Source organism: Neoarius graeffei, chromosome 8 (assembly GCF_027579695.1).
Source record: "Neoarius graeffei isolate fNeoGra1 chromosome 8, fNeoGra1.pri, whole genome shotgun sequence".
Taxonomy (NCBI): Eukaryota; Metazoa; Chordata; class Actinopteri; order Siluriformes; family Ariidae; genus Neoarius; species Neoarius graeffei.
Genome location: NC_083576.1, coordinates 76,366,251 through 76,387,145, shown reverse-complemented (window position 1 = coordinate 76,387,145; position 20,895 = coordinate 76,366,251). Strand labels below are relative to the sequence as shown.

At 40.0% G+C, this 20,895-nt stretch overlaps 1 protein-coding gene across 2 annotated transcripts in view; it reads left to right on the top strand.

Moving 5' to 3' along the window:
* Positions 1–20,895, top strand: part of exoc3l1 (exocyst complex component 3-like 1) — a 48,616-nt gene that overhangs the window by 7,788 nt on the left and 19,933 nt on the right. For both annotated transcript variants that reach the window (XM_060928270.1, XM_060928269.1), the window contains exons 4-7: positions 9,520–9,938; positions 14,571–14,860; positions 19,659–19,776; positions 19,880–20,005. In XM_060928270.1, the coding sequence (XP_060784253.1) occupies positions 9,520–9,938; positions 14,571–14,860; positions 19,659–19,776; positions 19,880–20,005 (953 nt within the window). The remainder of the gene's footprint in view (positions 1–9,519; positions 9,939–14,570; positions 14,861–19,658; positions 19,777–19,879; positions 20,006–20,895) is intronic.

Here is a 20,895-nt window from a genome sequence, read left to right as displayed (position 1 = left end):
AGGCAAGCTGGAGCCTATCCCAGCTGACTATGGGTGAAAGGCGGGGTACACCCTGGACAAGTCGCCAGGTCATCACAGGGCTGATACATAGACACAGACAACCATTCACACTCACATTCACACCTACGGTCAATTTAGAGTCACCAGTTAACCTAACCTGCGTGTCTTTGGACTGTGGGAGAAACCAGAGCACCCGGAGGGAACCCATGCGGACAACATGCAAACTCCACACAGAAAGGCCCTCCCCGGCCACAGGGCTTGAACCCGGACCTTCTTGCTGTGAGGCGACAGTGCTAACCACTACACCACCGTGCCGCCCACCTAAATAATGTTTTTAAGAAATATTTTCATCTCAATTCTAATAGTACTTTAATTAACAGAATCTGAAACTTTTGATTCAGAGTCCTAGAACCATTACACTATGGAACCAGATCATGACATTATCTACCCATCATGTTGTCATTATGTGTAATGACAATAGCATGTGTTATTAGTAAGGCCACATGTCTGAGCATCTCATTTCTCTTTACTGCTGATAGACCACCAGCTAAATTCCCATTTTAATGCTACTCAGGGAACAGCTAAGCAAAATTTAGACGTAATGCCTGCAGGAAATTAACAATATGCTTGTCATAAAACTGCTTGTTCATTTTCCTGAACACTGGCGCTGAATGCCAGAGTTCAACAAATGATCGCCAACCACTGAGCATTCTGTTCAGTAAACTCTAAAGCAATTCACCGGAAGGGTTATAGTTCTCCTTGGAGCAGTCCTACTGCAGGGACCTCAGCTAAATGACATGAAACATCTGCCTCTTGTGAAATCTGCATTAAGCCAAGCAAAGGCAATTCATTATTATGTGTTATACTGTCTCTATGTGCATGCGAAGTGGAATGAAATCTAAAACCACCAGGATTCATAAAGTCCCCATTATTAAGATAGCACAAGATCAAATTCTGTTGGAGCCACTGGGATCTGTGGCTTGAAATCCAAGACAGGATAACTGATCCAGATGTCTGTCTGTCTGTCCTTCTTTTCTTTCCTGTTGATTCAAGGGATGCTAACCAATCATATGCACCTGTTAGCTCATTTATATGGAAGAGGGGTGTAATGCAGTGTTACTACCTGGATCTCGATCTGTTTGGTGCTCCAAATATATAGATGTGTATCTGTATAATCAGCATGTCTTAGGGAAGCAGACAGACACAGGAAAATTCTCCCAGGGGTAGAACTGCAGCACTGGGGCATCGTGGTTCAGGTGGATAAGGCGCCATACCATAAATCCAGGGACCTGGGTTTGATTCCGACCTGAGGTCATTTCTTGAGCCCCCTCTCTCTCCTGCTCATTTCCTGTCTCTACACTGTCCTATCCAATAAAGGTGAAAAAAGCCCCAAAAAATACCTTAAAAGAAATGCAGCACTGTCAGCATGATATGTGTGTGCATTCTGGCTCTGTCAAGTTCCTCAAACTCAGCTATATCACTTAAGTTCATAAGTATTATTAATGAGAGATGCACATGGAACTGTTTTTTTTTCATTGCGACTATGTAGTTCCTAATTTTCATTTGTATCTGCCTGTCATATTTTTGAACAAATTGAGCTAGTCGAACAACAACAACAACAATCTCTTTATTAGCTCATCCAGCCAATAGGTGATGAGTTTATGCCATCATGTGTTGTCTGTCGTCCATCGACCGTCCAGTGTCCACATTTCATGAAAATCCCTTCTTCTCTCTCAATTTTTCACTAATATTTATTCTTTTTGGCAGGAAGGTAGGTCTGCCTGGGGTGCATATAGCTTATACCCAAATTTGCATAATTGCAATTAATAATGAAGATATGAAATAATTAAGCCCAAACGAGCTATTTCTATACAAGTCACTTCTTCTCCCTCAATTCTTCACCGATTTTAATTCTTTCTCTCATGAAGGTAGGGGTATCTAGGGTGCATATAACGTCTACCCAGATTTGCTTAATTACAATTATTAATGAAGTTATGGACTAATTAAGCCTTAATGAACAGTTCAACAAAAATTGTTTCTTCTCAGTCGATTCCTCACCGTTTTGGATTCTTTCTGGCAAATAGGTCAGTATTCCTAGGGTGTATATAGCTTCTATATATGGCTTGTATATAGCTTGCAACATTTATTACGCAAAGTGGCCCACTTTAGATTTTTCCTTCTGGACGAGATTGGGCCGGAGTAAGCTACGGTCTCGTTACCCCTTATTAGCGCTATTTACATATTTTTGAACAGATATTTTTCATAAGTTTTAATAAAATAGACTGAGGGTACTGGCAACCTGAAGTAACCCAAGATGGCTAAAAAAGCCAGGTTGTCAGCAGGGGCGCAGATACGTTTTTTGAACTGGGGGGGACAAAGCTGCCAGCAAACCAACCCCAACCCCACCCCCAACATGTGTTGTCAACATGTGTTGACTTTCTAACTATGCCTGTGTGTTGCGTGAGCGGCAGTCAGTCAACAACTCTTCGCAAAGTTTCCTTATGAAACAATATGCTCGCTGAAATTATGGCAGGGAACGCCAGATTAAACATTAAAACTGCCTTCTGAGCACTGTATCTACAGGCTACCACCGAAAGAAGGAGGCTACCAGAAAGGCATCTCTACTCCGTATGATTTTACTTTCACTACGACATTACTTTCAAAACATTTTTACTATCAAAACATTTTTACTATCAAAAAATTGCAAGGTGATATGATAAAGTAAGGCACAGTTTACTTACAGTCGTTGTTTTTTGAAAAAACGATGCACTCGTTTTCTGCCTTTTCGGTTTGGCACCCTTCATCATGCCGTGTTGGGGTCCTGAACTAGGAGCTGTCCCCGATATGCCTGTCAAACTTGTTGTGGGTAACCATAGCAACCAAGCTCGAGCTCGCAACCTGTGCAGTCTGCACAGCTCAACCAACCGAATATCAGTCTTTGTTTTGTTTTATGTGAGTTGTTGCAACTATGTATGTACTGCTGTGTACCTCAATAAACCGAATGGTAATTAGTCTTTTGATTTTTCCGTGAGGTTTGCCTTATGCAAAGAAAGACAGCATAGATGTTTTTTCCTCCCTATAAGTGGGGGGACCGAACGAGGTGAATTTAAATCTGGGTGGGACGAATCCTACCCGTCCCACCCTCTATCTGCGCCCGTGGCAGCGAGTCTTGTTTCCTGAAATATAAATAAACTAGCAGCCTAAATTACACCACTACAAGGCAGTTACTAAGGATGAATGAATGAATGCTGTAAATGCATTACATGTTGTCTTTCTTTGTCCTATGAGCTTTATATCGGACCTCCTGCCTAAATGAAAGTACCAGAGGTGGACAAAGTACCCAAATTCATTACTTAAAATTACAAATCCCACTGGTCAAATGTTACTCCGATACAAGTGAAAGTTGTACAGGCAAATTTTTACTTAAGTTAAAGTACTGAAGTACTTGCTTTTAAAAATACTTAAGTATTAAAAGTACATTTTCTGTCAACTCATTGTTGTATTATTGACCCAACGCTTACAATAGCTAATGCCTCTGAAGCAACCTACTGGATTTACTGACTAGCTTGTAGAACTTGTAGAATAAACACCTGGTCAAAAAGTCAAAGTCAGTCCCATATACGTTTTCGTACATACGTTGGGGAGTACCTGTTAGAGAGCACACTCTGTCTAGGCCACGGCATGGTGAGGTAGGGTGGCCAGTTCCTTTCCTCGCCGCCTTTTAACTTCCCCAGTGTTTCCACCAGGTCCCCATTCACTGCTGGGTGGACAGGAGGCGAGCCCCAGATCACCGTCCGAGACGAGGCTCAAACCGGGGACCATTCGCTTAGTGGTCAAGCACTCTAACCACTTGGCCACTTCACCTCAAACACCTGGTAGAATGTTACAAAATTAAACACAAGTGAACTGAAAAACAACCATCGTCATTTTCATTTATTTTTTTAATTGTAACACTCAGCCCTGTGATGACCTGGCGACTTGTCCAGGGTGTACCCCGCCTTTCGCCCATAGTCAGCTGGGATAGGCTCCAGCTTGCCTGCGACCCTGTAGAAGGATAAAGCGGCTAGAGATAATGAGATGAGAATTGTAACACTCCTCCCCACCCCCACAAAGCAGCATGGTAGTGTTCTGACCCAGCTCTGGCAGTGTGTGCACACATGTATGTGTTAATCAGGAAGACAGTGGAATAGCTGTAAATGCAGCTTGCTCAGAAAATAAAAATGACGATCCAACCTGATTAAAACCCAGGTCCACACCCCGAGCTTAATAACTCCCCAACAGCAACACTGCTTTAAGCAAGACAAAAAAAAAAAATGCAAGACAATCATCTGACATCAAAACAAAAAATTCCAACAATTTTCGTGACTGACTAGTACAATACTGTCCATCTCACAGGTCATGTGTGCGTGCGTGCAAGTGTATTTATGCACATATGAATCTGCCTGTGGAATCATAGTGGTTTAATGTTAAGCTAGCTAGTCATTGAAGCTCCACCTGACATGCTAGCAAACTCTTTTCAAACTCAAAATCATATCGGGTAGCTAACGCTACTAGAAAAGAACGATTTCTACATTTTGTTTATTTGGCAAGATTATGCTAAAACATTTCTGAAAGGACTTCAGATAAGTTAACATTATTCGTGTTAGTGTAACTCTATTTTTACATGCTAACTAACAGTGTCCAAGTTAACTGGCTATGTGTTAACGTTAGCCGTGAACAAGGCGATGGCAATTTGGCGAGCAAATCCATAGAAAGTTCGCTAGCTCTAAAAGCACAGACAACTTCATTGCAAGCTTTCTCTTGGAATAAAATGTTTACATGCTTCAATATGTTTCCGCAGGTCGGACGGCAAGTTTTTGTAGGCCGTGATGTGCTCCGTTTTAGGCAAACAAAACAAACATTTCAAACAAAATGAATCTTTATTCCTTTCAGAAAACTGAAAAATGGGTTCTAGCTATAGCCATGGGTGTGTGCATTCCCTAGAAGTACCGCCTCATTCCATTCTACCATCAACTGATCATGTTAAATAATACTGCGGAGAAATCATTGATCTTGATTTTATATAGTCTATGGACGAGACGTCTATTACTGATAAGCTGTCTCAGTGTCACCTGGGGAAAAATCCAATCATGTAGAAAAGAAAAAAAACATCCATCTTCAAAGTCACTTTATCGTAACGAGGACCTTGATAGAAATGTAGTGGAGTGAAAAGTACGATATTTGTCTTTCAAATGTAGTGAAGTTAAAGTCATAAGTTTCCACAAAAATTAATACTCAAATAAAGTACAGATACTCAAAAAGTGTACTTAAGCATAGTACCCAAGTACTGTAAATGTACTTTGTTACTGTCCACCTCTGGAAAGTACAACCTTCCACTTGCATGACTCCCAGGATTGGTGCACACCTCTAGTCTCAACTAGATGCTAAGTAAACCTTTCTTGCAAGCTTTCTGAAAAAAAAGACAAAAAAAGAAAGGCAAATAGTACATCTCCGACAACCCTGATTCCAAAAAAGTTGGGACAAAGTACAAATTGTAAATAAAAACGGAATGCAATAATTTACAAATCTCAAAAACTGATATTGTATTCACAATAGAACATAGACAACATATCAAATGTCGAAAGTGAGACATTTTGAAATTTCATGCCAAATATTGGCTCATTTGAAATTTCATGACAGCAACACATCTCAAAAAAGTTGGGACAGGGGCAATAAGAGGCTAGAAAAGTTAAAGGTACAAAAAAGGAACAGCTGGAGGCACGCCCGGATCACCGCACAGGCTTCATATGGCTTCAGTCTAGGGGCCCCCACGCCCCCCGCCTCGCAGGGGGGCCCCCAATTGGTCAAAAGAAAAAAAAAAACCTTCATATTCATTGGCTCAAAATGAATATTTAAATAAACGGACGCTGATTGGGTGAGGCAAATCCGCCTTCCATATATAAACGTTAGACGTCATGCACGACGTCACTCCACAGTTGAACAGTGAACACGTGTGACAGAAAATACGAGAGCTGTGCTCAAAAGCGCAAGGCACAACGGCAAAAAGCCCAACGTGACAAAGCTCTATTGAGCAATATACCAAAACTAACAGGGTTTTTTAAACCTAATGAAACTCAACTGGCAAGTGCAAGTCATCATGACACTAGCGTAGCAAACGTTATGTTAGCTGCAGCTGCAGCCAGTAGTACTACTAGCTCTGGTGAGGGTGAAGGACCATCCCTTTCAGACCCCGTCCCATTTGTGGATGAATGTGCCACTGCCACTAGTTTCACAAACACACACACACACACACACACACACACACACACACACACACACACACACTCACTCCGATGACATTGACATGCATGATAGTTTCCTTCAAGCATCAACATCAAACATTTCACATCTAGATCCCCCCTCTGTTTCTGGGACCGCAAGCTCATGCAATGTTAGCTTCTCTGACCAGGCGGCTGCCTGTGACGTGTCTCTGGGATATTCTAGCCATGTCGATGCTAACTTAAATTCAGATCCAGGGTTTTGAGGCAAAATAGATGAACCTACTAGGAAATACTGGATAAAAATGGGACCTGATAAGTGCCGTAACAAAGACGCTGATAATGCAGCATCCGAAAGGATCCACAAGCAGCAGAAGAGGTATTTTTCGAAGTCTTTATTCATGAGGAAATTTGGCAATGGTGAACTTGTGCAGAGAGAGTGGCTCCTCTACTCTCCTTCAAAGGGTACAATCTTCTGTTTTGCATGCAAATTATTCGGTACAAACTGTCCGTTGACGTGTGGGTACAGCGATTGGAAAAATGCATACTTGCGCTTGTCTGAGCACAAAGGATCAAAGTACCACAGAGACGCGATGATGGTTTACCTTAAACGGTGTGCTAATGTTGGATGCATTGACCATGAGCTGAGAAGCCAGTTTGATAGTGAGTGTGCGTACTGGAGAGAGGTTTTGAGGAGAGTGGTTGTGGTGGTCAGACATCTAGCGGAGCGAGGGCTGCCTTTCAGGGGGAATAGTGAAATCTTTGGCAGATTGGATAATGGCAACTTTATGGGAATGCTGGAAGTAATTAGCGAATTCGACCCCTTTCTGAAAATGCATATCGAGAAATATGGCAATGCTGGCCCAGCTGTACAAAGTTTAATAATGAAAAAAAAACAAAAAAAATAAAAAAAACAACAAAAAAAACTTTAAATGTAGAAAATAGTTCTTTACAGGTAGATGGGATAAAGGCCTCTGCATGCTCTTGCAACAAGGCTTTCGCAGATAGCTTTTCGCAGACAGTTGTAATTTATCGTTGAGCGGGGAGTAATAGGCATGCGCGATGTTATTCACTGCCACAACGCAAGGGGGCGCGAAGTCGCGAAATCGCTAGGAGTAGTTGGTGGGTGTGGTTAGTGGAGTGTTTATCCTCCGGTTACTTATAATGACTAGAACTGGAGTCGTATAGATGTACGTACTTCCTTACTTCCTCGATCAACCGCTCTTCGTGCTGCTCCATCTTCGCTCGTGTTTTTAAAAATGGTGGTAGTGAAAACAAACCAAACCGGGAAAGAAGGGAAGCGGAAGTGCGTGTACAGCAGATGTAGAATGGACCAATCAGAGCCCTCTTGTCTGCGACGCTGTCTGCGAGGCTGTCTGCGGTGGTCACAATTTTTGGGAGGTGCGCGCAGAGCGTCTGCGAGGGGGGGGGCTTCGCAGATGCCATCTGCGACGCCTTCTGCGAGTACTGGGTTGTCAGCATAAATTGGCCTTAAGATGGTGGTGGTCGGGGGGGGCCTACAGCAACTTGTAGCCTAGGGGCCCCTGGCCATGTTAATCCGGCCCTGGCTGGAGGACCAAATTGCAACTCATTAGGTCAATTGGCAATAGGTCATTAACATGACTGGGTATAAAAAGAGCATCTTGGAGTGGCAGCGGCTCTCAGAAGTAAAGATGGGAAGAGCGTCACCAATCCCCCTAATTCTGCGCCGACAAATAGTGGAGCAATATCAGAAAGGAGTTCGACAGTGTAAAATTGAAGAGTTTGAACATATCATCATCTACAGTGCAGAATATCATCAAAAGATTCAGAGAATCTGGAAGAATCTCTGTGCGTAAGGGTCAAAGCCGGAAAACCATACTGGGTGCCCGTGATCTTCGGGCCCTTAGACGGCACTGCATCACATACAGGCATGCTTCTGTATTGGAAATCACAAAATGGGCTCAGGAATATTTCCAGAGAACATTATCTGTGAACACAATTCACCGTGCCATCCGCCGTTGCCAGCTAAAACTCTATAGTTCAAAGAAGCCGTATCTAAACATGATCCGAAGCGCAGACGTCTTTCTCTGGCCCAAGGCTCATTTAAAATGGACTGTGGCAAAGTGGAAAACTGTTCTGTGGTCAGACAAATCAAAATTTGAAGTTCTTTATGGAAATCAGGGACGCCGTGTCATTCAGACTAAAGAGGAGAAGGACGACCCGAGTTGTTATCAGCGCTCAGTTCAGAAGCCTGCATCTCTGATGGTATGGGGTTGCATTAGTGCGTGTGGCATGGGCAGCTTACACATCTGGAAAGACACCATCAATGCTGAAAGGTATATCCAGGTTCTAGAGCAACATATGCTCCCATCCAGACGACGTCTCTTTCAGGGAAGACCTTGCATTTTCCAACATGACAATGCCAAACCACATACTGCATCAATTACAGCATCATGGCTGCGTAGAAGAAGGGTCCGGGTACTGAACTGGCCAGCCTGCAGTCCAGATCTTTCACCCATAGAAAACATTTGGCGCATCATAAAACGGAAGATATGACAAAAAAGACCTAAGACAGTTCAGCAACTAGAATCTTACATTAGACAAGAATGGGTTAACATTCCTATCTCTAAACTTGAGCAACTTGTCTCCTCAGTCCCCAGACGTTTACAGACTGTTGTAAAGAGAAAAGGGGATGTCTCACAGTGGTAAACATGGCCTTGTCCCAACTTTTTTGAGATGTGTTGTTGTCATGAAATTTAAAATCACCTAATTTTTCTCTTTAAATGATACATTTTCTCAGTTTAAACATTTGATATGTCATCTATGTTCTATTCTGAATAAAATATGGAATTTTGAAACTTCCACATCATTGCATTCTGTTTTTATTTACAATTTGTACTTTGTCCCAACTTTTTTGGAATCGGGGTTGTACTTACATCTGTATTTGTGTCTGTTTCGAGCATATTGGTGTATTTATTAAATTAGAGACAAAAGAATCCAAAAAAGTTTCTTCATAGCTTGCTACTTCAGTGAATTGCTAAAACAAATTATTCCTTTGGCTTGAACTTTTATTCAAAGTGACTTGCAAATGAGGCAAAAAGCATAGAGCTGGACAGAATATCCCTAAGGGCTCAACAGTGACTCAATTCTGGGAACTGAACTTTTGTAATCTTCTGGTGCCTGAGGTGTATCGTTTTTTTTTTTTTCACATACTGTTCATACTGCAAGAAATCCAGTCATCTGTCTCACTGTGCTTCCTTATATCTTTGGATTTTATCAGTGAAGAGCATGGTGATGGAAACGGAGCGCCTCGTGGAGTCGCGCCGGTTGCTGGAAGCCCATGCTCATCTCATGGAGCTGGAACGCTGGCAGGATGAGGTTCTTCTGCAGCTCCATGGACTCAGAAGCTCATCCCGGACCTTGCTGAGCCCAGACGATGATGCACTGGTGCAGAATTATTTTTCAGGAGTGGGGCGGCTGGTAGAGGCCCTGGCGAAAGAGCTGTGGGCAGTAGTGGGGAGCGGACTGACTCTGTCCCTGCAGAACCCCACGCCGTTTGTGTCAGCAGTACGCATCGTGGAGCGTGAGGAAGTGCTTGATCAGTATTTCCTAGAGGAGAGGCAGTGTGCATCAGGTGCAAGGCATGGCAGGCCCATGCCCCCAGGAAGGCCTCGCTACTGGAGAGAACGCTTCTTTAAGGTTTGATGCACATTAATGATGGGATTAAGTGCAAGAAAGCAGTAAGACTTTGTTCCTAATCTCACTGTAATGCGATTGCAGTAATTAATAACAATAACAATAATAATAAGACGTTCTGAAATAGCTTTTGTCAATTCGTTAAGGTTCCCAGTTCATTCAGTGTATAAAGATGGACAAAGAATGAATCTGTTAGCTAGTGCTGCAGTTCCATATTTTGGTTGCCTGGAAACATAACCGTGTAAACATTAAATAATTTAATGATTATATAATGAGCTAGTAGTTTGCTAGTTGCTTGTGCATTCATACACAAGGGAAATAAATTAGTATATGATTACTGTCCTCTTCTCCTCCTCGAAGTTTCTAATGTAGCACATCATGTTGCGCCCTCAACAGAATGTCAGCAAGTCATTGACCAAAGTTTTGCCTATGACTCAGTGTAGGAAGCAATATGGTGGCTCTTCCCTTGTCTTTTCTCAGTTTCGTCAGTGTTTCCACATACCTACATGTTCCTCATTCTGAAAAGGTCATCTGCAATCTCATCTCATCTCATTATCTCTAGCCGCTTTATCCTGTTCTACAGGGTCGCAGGCAAGCTGGAGCCTATCCCAGCTGACTACGGGCGAAAGGTGGGGTACACCCTGGACGAGTCGTCAGGTCGTCACAGGGCTGACACATAGACACAGACAACCATTCACACTCACATTCACACCTACGGTCAATTTAGAGTCACCAGTTAACCTAACCTGCATGTCTTTGGACTGTGGGGGAAACCGGAGCACCCGGAAGAAACCCACGCGGACACGGGGAGAACATGCAAACTCCGCACAGAAAGGCCCTCGCCGGCCACGGAGCTCGAACCCGGACCTTCTTGCTGTGAGGCGACAGCGTTAACCACTACACCACCGTGCCGCCCCCATCTGCAATCTATGCGTGTGAAATAATCTGCCTCGTAAGAACAGGTTCCTGCTGGAAACCAGTGCAGAGAACCAATCAGATGGCAACCTTCAAGAATCTGGTGTTTGAAGCCAGAAAAGTTTATAAAAGTTCTGGCTGAGATGAATCCACAGGCAAATCTGTTGGTTCTCATTCTGCAATTTCAAGACTTTGAGATAAGCTAGCTGTAGGTTAGCGATATCTGCCTAGACACCTACCTAGGATATTTTTGCTGTTGGATTTTAACCATTAAATAAAATCACCTATAAAATTACAGACATGTAGGTGTAGAAAGCTTGGGTTTCCCTTTGAACAGTATGAGTATGTTCTGAGAAAGGGAAGTCCAGTTTCAGTCCTAGAGATACCGTACACAACAGCAAAATGCTAGTAAGGAGAATAGGGATGGAGATGAAGTGCCTGATAAATTCCTGCTAATGAAGGAAAAGAAAAGAACTTTAGACAAAGTAAAGACCTTAAAGCAAATCTTAGATAAGAAATTGTGGATAAAGGACCTTGCACAAGGACACAACAGTTGCTCTTGAGACATTCTTGAATTTAACCTCATTATATATTCATTTGGAAGATGGAAGATTGTTTTTCCAAAGCTATTTATGAGTGAAATATAATTCAAGAAGATGGGCGGCACGGTGGTGTAGTGGTTAGCGCTGTCGCCTCACAGCAAGAAGGTCCTGGGTTCGAGCCCTGGGGCCGGTGAGGGCCTTTCTGTGTGGAGTTTGCATGTTCTCCCCGTGTCCGCATGGGTTTCCTCCGGGTGCTCCGGTTTCCCCCACAGTCCAAAGACATGCAGGTTAGGTTAACTGGTGACTCTAAATTGACCGTAGGTGTGAATGTGAGTGTGAATGGTTGTCTGTGTCTATGTGTCAGCCCTGTGATGACCTGGCGACTTGTCCAGGGTGTACCCCGCCTTTCGCCCGTAGTCAGCTGGGATAGGCTCCAGCTTGCCTGCGACCCTGTAGAAGGATAAAGCGGCTACAGATAATGAGATGAGATAATTCAAGAAGGTTTAGACAAATAACTCGGTATGTTAAGAGAAATGAAGCTACAAAGTTGTGATTACTAGAAACCAAATATATGATTGTGAAACATATTTCCAGACATTTCTACTAATTTCAAGCTCGAAATAGTTGGCAGATAATCTTCTATTATTCTATCCACATTCACTGGATATGAGCAATCGCGTGCTCTGATTGGCTACTCTGCTACTAGGATATCAGCTCATATACCGTGAGTAGAGAAAAATAAAATGGCCGAACGTGTTGCTGAACCAACCAAGGACGAAATAAAAACTCTACCTGAAAACAAAACCTCAAAAATACAAAAAAAGCAACAAAATATGCAATGAAAGTATCTGATGGTAAGAATGTACCTTTTTTATTTTTCAAGAATTATTATTATTATCACATTTTTCACAAATTGCTCCTGTCATTTCACCGGTTTGTTTACATTCTAAGCGGAAATGATTTTGTCTGACATTTTGTATAAAGTTTTTATTTATCGAATTTGCAAAAAATAAAAATGCTCCGTTTCTCAAAATCCAGTGAATGTGGATAGAATAAAACAGTTATTCCACTCAATCTCGTTGTACATGGCTTATAGACAACTTGGTGCTACACGCCTCATCAGCTATCAGCTCATGTACAACTCGATTTCATGGAATAACTATTAAATGTAAAGCACAATTATCTCCTACTAGGATAATATTAGAAAATGTAAAGCTTGAAATGTGTAAAAGTATCTAAAACAAGCTGGATACTAGAAGGGCACTCGGTAGAGTGCATACCCCCACCAAGCCACATATTATCAACATCAAAATCAAATTACTTGAGCCAAGGATAATATTAAAGCTATCCACCAAATTTCATCCAAATCCGTTCACTACTTTTCGAGTTACGTTGGAAACAGATTAAAAAAAAAATCTTAGCTCCACATACATATCTGGATTTGCATCAAAGTCTAATCAATTGTTCCTTGGTCCGTGGCTCACCTTTTCTCCAAATTTCATCCAAATTCATTCAATACTTTTAGAGTTACATTGGGAGCAAACAGACAAACAAACAAATGGAGGCGAAAAAATAGCCTCCTCCAACAAAGTTGGTGGAGGTAATTATGTTTGATTTCTAATAATCTTATAATAACAATTATTCTATCCACATTCACTGGATACACTACTGTTCAAAAGTTTGGGGTCACTTTGAAATGTCCTTATTTTTGAAAGAAAAGCACTGTTCTTTTCAATGAAGATCACTTTAAACTAATCAGAAATCCACTCTATACATTGCTAATGTGGTAAATGACTATTCTAGCTGCAAATGTCTGGTTTTTGGTGCAATATCTCCATAGGTGTATAGAGGCCCATTTCCAGCAACTCTCACTCCAGTGTTCTAATGGTACAATGTGTTTGCTCATTGCCTCAGAAGGCTAATGGATGATTAGAAAACCCTTGTACAATCATGTTAGCACAGCTGAAGACACTTTAGCTCTTTAGAGAAGCTATAAAACTGACCTTCCTTTGAGCAGATTGAGTTTCTGGAGCATCACATTTGTGGGGTCGATTAAATGCTCAAAATGGCCAGAAAAATGTCTTGACTATATTTTCTATTCATTTTACAACTTATGGTGGTAAATAAAAGTGTGACTTTTCATGGAAAACACAAAACTGTCTGGGTGACCCCAAACTTTTGAACAGTAGTGTATGTGCAATCACACACTCTGATTGGCTACTGTACTACTAGGCTATCAGCTCATATGCCATGAGTAGAGAAAAATAAAATGGCTGCACGTGTTGCTGAACCAACCGAGGACGAAATAAAAACTACTCGAAACAAAACCCCAAAAATACAAAAAAAAGCTACAAAATATGAAAGAAAAGTATTTGTTGTTAAGAATGTATATATTTTTTTATTTTTCAAAAATTATTATTATCACATTTTTCACAAATCGCTACTGTCATTTCGCTGGTTTGTTTACATTCTAAGCAGAAATTATATTGTCAGATGTTTTGTATTAAGTTATGTATCGAATTTGCAAAGAATAAAAATGCTCTGTTTCTCAAAATCCAGTGAATGTGGATAGAATAAAACAGTTATTCCACTCAATCTTGTCGTACATGGCTTATAGCCGATTCGGCGCTATGTGCCTCATTGGCTATCAGCTCATGTATGACTCAATTTCGTGGAATAACTGTTAAATGTAAAGCACAATTATCTACTAATAGGATAATATTAAAAAATTTAAACCTTGAAATGTGTAAAAGTATCTAAAACAAGCTGGATACTAGAAGGGCACTCGGTAGAGTGCATACCCCCACCAAGCCACATATTATCAACATCAAAATCAAATTACTTGAACCGAGGATAATATTAAAGCTGTCCACCAAATTTCATCCAAATCCATTCACTAGTTTTCGAGTTACGTTGGAAACAGATTAAAAAAAAATCTTGGCTCCACATACATATTTGGATTTGCATCGAAGTCTAATCAGTTGTTCCTTGGCCATGGCTCACCTTTCCTCCAAATTTCATCCAAATCCATTCAATACTTTTAGAGTTATGTTGCGAACAAACAAACAAATGGAGGCGAAAACATAACCTTATTGCATCCTATATTCTACATTGTTTCAGTAATAAATAAAACACTGTATTTACAGTAATTAGTGACACAGTACTCTGTATTACTCAGGTGCTGGAGGAGGCCGTTGCGGCTCGTTTCCGCAGCGCATCATATTTACACACTCGAGGCCCCGGACTCGCTGGCCACCTTTCAGCCCTACAGCACAGCATCATGGGAGACTTGGCTACAGTGCGCAACCTGCTGGAGCAGTGTGTTCCTCCACATTACCACATCACAAAATCGTACTTACATGCATGTCACCGCTGCCTTCAGGGCCATTTCAGCCAAATCATTAGCTGGGAACTACAAAGTGGGGAGATCTTCGCTGTCCTGAACTGGGTTCTTCACATCTACAACAGGTAAGCTTGTGTCTGTATCTGTATCTGTGTCTTTTTATCTGTTTATGGTTGCATTTAATGTCATCGAACATCTAAGAATGGCGTTCCTGATATGAACATCTGTACACAGTCGTTCCCTCATCATCCTCTCCCCCCCCCTCTTGAAGTTAATAAACAAATATAAAAAGCAACGTGTCATATTACAGAGAAAGCACAAAGTCCTGAAGACATTTCAGGCTTCAGAGAACATAAAGTTACAGTTTTGTAAGCGCTGACACTGGAGACTCCTTTCATAACTGTTACATAAACGTGTCCCAACAACAAACTTCACCATATCAACAATTCTACACAATTTTAATGATCTGTTTATGTAGCGCGTCCACCATAAGCCCTTGTGTAATTTGTTACCCAAGGAACAATGGAGTCGAACGAGCACATTAATATACAGTAAACCTACTGTGAGAGCTCCTGTTATAGAAGAATAATCAACACCTTCTAACCAATCAGAATCGAGAAATCAACAGCACTGTGATATTTAACAGTTATTCCACGAAATCGAGTCGTACATGAGCTGATAGCCGACGAGACACATAGCACCAAGTTGGCTATAAACCATGTATGATGAGAATGAGCGGAATAACTGTTTTATTCTATCCACATTCACTGGATTTTGAGAAACATATAATTGTATTTTTTGCAAATTCGATAAATAAAAACTTTATACAAAATGTTTGACAAAGTCGTTTCCGCTTAGGTGGACCCCTTAAAAACCTATCGATGGCGGCATGAATTGACTTTAGTGTTGTTTTTTTGTAAAAAGTGCCGTCTTGCTGTCATGCTGCAGTATAGAATAGCTTTAGACATTTATTTATTTCTTCCTTGGACATTTCAGTTCTGTAATTTTCAAACTTCTTTGAGCTTTTCAACCAGTCTAAAAAAATTCAACAAATTTTAATGCTTAAAGATGAAGAATGTAAACAAACTGCCAAAATGACAAGAGCAATTTGTGGAAAATGTGATAATAATAATAATGATTGCAAAATTTTAAAAAAGATATGTTCTTACCATGAAATACTTTTATTCCATATTTTGTTGCTTTTTTTGTATTTTTGGGGGGTTTTGTTTTCGAGTAGAGTTTTTATTTCGTCCTCAGTTGGTTCAGCAACACGCACCGCCATTTTAATTTTCCCTACTCACGGTATATGAGCTGATATCCTAGTAGTAGAGTACACATTCACTGTATTTTAAGAAACAGAGCATTTTTATTTTTATTTTTTGCAAATTAAATAAATAAAAACTTTATACAAAACGTCTGACAAAATCAGTTCCGCTTAGAATGTAAACAAACCGGCGAAATGACAGGAGCAATTTGTGAAAAATGTGATAATAATAATTCTTGAAAAATAAAAAAAGATACATTCTTACCATCAAATACTTTTATTCCACATTTTGTTTTTTGTTTTTTTAGCATTTTGTTTTTTGTTGCTTTTTTGTATTTTTGGGGGGTTTTGTTTTCGAGTAGAGTTTTTATTTCATCCTCGGTTGGTTCAGCAACAAGCTCCACCATTTTGATTTTCTCTACTCACGGTGTATGAGCTGATATCCTAGTAGTAGAGTACACATTCACTGTATTTTAAGAAACAGAGCATTTTTATTTTTATTTTTTGCAAATTAAATAAATAAAAACTTTATACAAAACGTCTGACAAAATCATTTCCGCTTAGAATGTAAACAAACCGGCGAAATGACAGGAGCAATTTGTGAAAAATGCTATAATAAGAATTCTTGAAAAATAAAAAAAAGATACGTTCTTACCATCAAATACTTTTATTCCATATTTTGTTGGCTTTTTTTTTTTTGCATTTTGTTTTCGGGTAGAGTTTTTATTTCGTCCTCAGTTGGTTCAGCAACACGCGCCGCCATTTTAATTTTCCCTACTCACGGTATATGAGCTGATATCCTAGTAGTAGAGTACACATTCACTGTATTTTAAGAAACAGAGCATTTTTATTTTTATTTTTTGCAAATTAAATAAATAAAAACTTTATACAAAACGTCTGACAAAATCATTTCCGCTTAGAATGTAAACAAACCGGCGAAATGACAGGAGCAATTTCTGAAAAATGTGATAATAATAATTCTTGAAAAATAAAAAAAAGATACGTTCTTACCATCAAATACTTTTATTCCATATTTTGTTGCCTTTTTTTTTTTTGCATTTTGTTTTCGGGTAGAGTTTTTATTTCGTCCTCAGTTGGTTCAGCAACACGCGCCGCCATTTTAATTTTCCCTACTCACGGTATATGAGCTGATATCCTAGTAGTAGAGTACACATTCACTGTATTTTAAGAAACAGAGCATTTTTATTTTTATTTTTTGCAAATTAAATAAATAAAAACTTTATACAAAACGTCTGACAAAATCATTTCCGCTTAGAATGTAAACAAACCGCCGAAATGACAGGAGCAATTTCTGAAAAATGTGATAATAATAATTCTTGAAAAATAAAAAAAAGATACGTTCTTACCATCAAATACTTTTATTCCATATTTTGTTGCCTTTTTTTTTTTGCATTTTGTTTTCGGGTAGAGTTTTTATTTCGTCCTCAGTTGGTTCAGCAACACGCGCCGCCATTTTAATTTTCCCTACTCACGGTATATGAGCTGATATCCTAGTAGTAGAGTACACATTCACTGTATTTTAAGAAACAGAGCATTTTTATTTTTATTTTTTGCAAATTAAATAAATAAAAACTTTATACAAAACGTCTGACAAAATCATTTCCGCTTAGAATGTAAACAAACCGGCGAAATGACAGGAGCAATTTCTGAAAAATGTGATAATAATAATTCTTGAAAAATAAAAAAAGATACGTTCTTACCATCAAATACTTTTATTCCACATTTTGTTTCTTTTTTTAGCATTTTGTTTTTGTTGCTTTTTTGTATTTTTTGGGGGGTTCTGTTTTCGAGTAGAGCTTTTATTTCGTCCTCGGTTGGTTCAGCAACACGCGCCGCCATTTTGATTTTCTCTACTCACGGTGCATGAACTGATATCCTAGTAGTAGAGTACACATTTGCTGTATTTTAAGAAACAGAGCATTTTTATTTTTATTTTTTGCAAATTAAATAAATAAAAACTTAATACAAAACGTCTGACAAAATCATTTCCGCTTAGAATGTAAACAAACCGGCGAAATGACAGGAGCAATTTGTGAAAAATGCTATAATAAGAATTCTTGAAAAATAAAAAAAAGATACGTTCTTACCATCAAATACTTTTATTCCATATTTTGTTGCCTTTTTTTTTTTTGTATTTTGTTTTCGGGTAGAGTTTTTATTTCGTCCTCGGTTGGTTCAGCAACACGCCATTTTGTTTTTCTCTACTTACAGTATAAATGATTTGCCACCACATGATCAAAATGTGCTACGTCATGAGCATCTGCCATGATGGTGGATATACAAAGCAACTAGGATGGCAGCTGCTGAAAGCGTGTCTGTAAACAATGCTGAATTTTCTCACTATTACCATGATTTGAATGGTCGAGTGAAGATTTGATACAAAGAGAAGATAGTTATGTATGGGTTTTGACCCATATTATTTACAAAAGTAAGACTTTTCTGAAGATAAGACGCTTCTACCGATCATTGAGTACGAATACAGGTCATTTCGTCCAATAGTTAAGACATTTCGTCCAAAGCCTTTTTCATACACACTATCAATTATTTTATATTTCAGGTATTTGTTTGCTCGAAAAAAGGAGGAATTCTCAATGAAATTTGACTGAAGCAGCTTCGACACTAAAGAGCGTACTAAGGGGGGTAACCATGTCGGCCCGTGCCACTTGCTGACCCTAGGATGAGTTTAACTCCCTTGTCATTGCAGGCTGCTCGCTTGCATGTCTATGTTTCCGGCTGGATCATATTAAATCTTCAGGTGTGAAGCAGTGCTCTCACAGGGGCTTTCATTTGCGAACACTGGAATACCTGAAATATAAAATAATTGATAGTGTGTGTGAAAAAGGCTTTGGACGAAATGTCTTAACTACTGGATGAAATGGTCATTGGACGAAGTGTCCTGATCCCTTCGTCTCCTCTCTCAGAGTTTCCTCGCCCTCTTTCCGAATCACGGCCAGAATTCTAAAAAATCGGAACGTGCCACGGTCATGAGTACTGTTGTGACCACAACCATATACAGCACAAAGATATGGCATCGCTAAAAGAACGCTTAAAGCAGTGTAAAAACAAAGAGAGTTGCACACGCATGACTATGTTTTGTCTGGAATGTCGCTTGACCCCGCATTTGTATCTCCACCAACATGGCTGACATCCGGGTTTCTATTTTGCTTTGACGTCACTTGCAAGTCAAGGGTATGAGCTGATATCCTAGTAGCAGAGTAGCCAATCAGAGCGTGCGATTGCTCATATCCAGTGAATGTGGGTAGAATAAAAAGAAATATTATAAATTCTGCATCTTTATATGTTTGTTTTCCTTTTGAAAGATGTCCTTTTTTTGAATAATTTATGATTATTTGTCCTGTTGTATTTTCTTTACTGTTGTTTTATGATATCAAATGACCCAGCTTGCCTTTTCTTTCTTCAAGAAAGCTACTTTCATATTTTTTATCTGGTCATTATATTAGATCATTAAATACGCCCTGCTGAACCCATGAAGCTTCAGGGCTTTTGTTTGTTCACTTTTCTCCTCTAGTGTGTGTTTTTTTCTGTTTTTTTCTTTTTTTTTTTTTGCTTATCGACAAAATATCTCTTTATTCTGCAGTCAAAAGGTTGAGTGCGCAAATAAATATTTTCTCCTACAGCTCAGAAATGATGGGCGACCCAGGCCTTGCTGCACATCTGGACCTGGAAGAGATGGGCCCTCTGATATCTCAGGAAGGTCTGGAACAACTGCAGAACAAATATGTTCAGTGTGTTCGGGTAAGACAGCCATTTGTCGTGGACAGGAAACATGAAGTCACCACAAAACATTTGAGGAATGCAGGGTTGTATGGCTGAAGTCCCTCTGTGAATTCTCTTGTAGAAAAGCCTCTCGGAATGGATGCAGAAGGCGCTGGAGGTTGAACTGACGGACTGGCAAAGGGATCAGGAGCCTGATATTGACCACGAGGGCTGCTACCATACCAGCCTTCCTACAATCATCACTCAGGTTAGTGCAGAGTTTCATCTAACTACACATACTAATTAGGAATGTGGAATTAGTGAACTGAACTGGCGTCATTTACATGGACACTTTGACGTCAATATGTTTGGCAACTTTGGAAAACCTTTAAAATGTAATGTTTTCTCCTAGATGTACTCCTGAAAAAGACAGGTTTTCCTGAACTGAAATATGTTTCTACAGTGGGGCAAAAAAGTATTTAGTCAGTCACCAATTGTGCAAGTTCTCCCACTTAAAAAGACGAGAGAGGCCTGTAATTTTCATCATAGGTACACTTCAACTATGAGAGACAAAATGAGAAAAATCCAGAAAATCACATTGTCTGATTTTTAAAGGATTTATTTGCAAATTATGGTGGAAAATAAGTATTTGGTCAATAACAAAAGTTCATCTCAATACTTTGTTATATACCCTTTGTTGGCAATGACAGAGGTCAAACGTTTTCTGTAAGTCTTCACAAGGTTTTCACACACTGTTGCTGGTATTTTGGCCCATTCCTCCATGCAAATCTCCTCTAGAGCAGTGATGTTTTGGGGCTGTTGCTGGGCAACACGGACTTTCAACTCCCTCCAAAGATTTTCTATGGGGGTTGAGATCTAGAGACTGGCTAGGCCACTCCAGGACCTTGAAATGCTTCTTACGAAGCCACTCCTTCGTTGCCCGGGCGGTGTGTTTGGGATCATTGTCATGCTGAAAGACCCAGCCACGTTTCATCTTCAATGCCCTTGCTGATGGAAGGAGGTTTTCACTCAAAATCTCACGATACATGGCCCCATTCATTCTTTCCTTTACACGGATCAGTCGTCCTGGTCCCTTTGCAGAAAAATAGCCCCAAAGCATGATGTTTCCACCCCCATGCTTCACAGTAGGTATGGTGT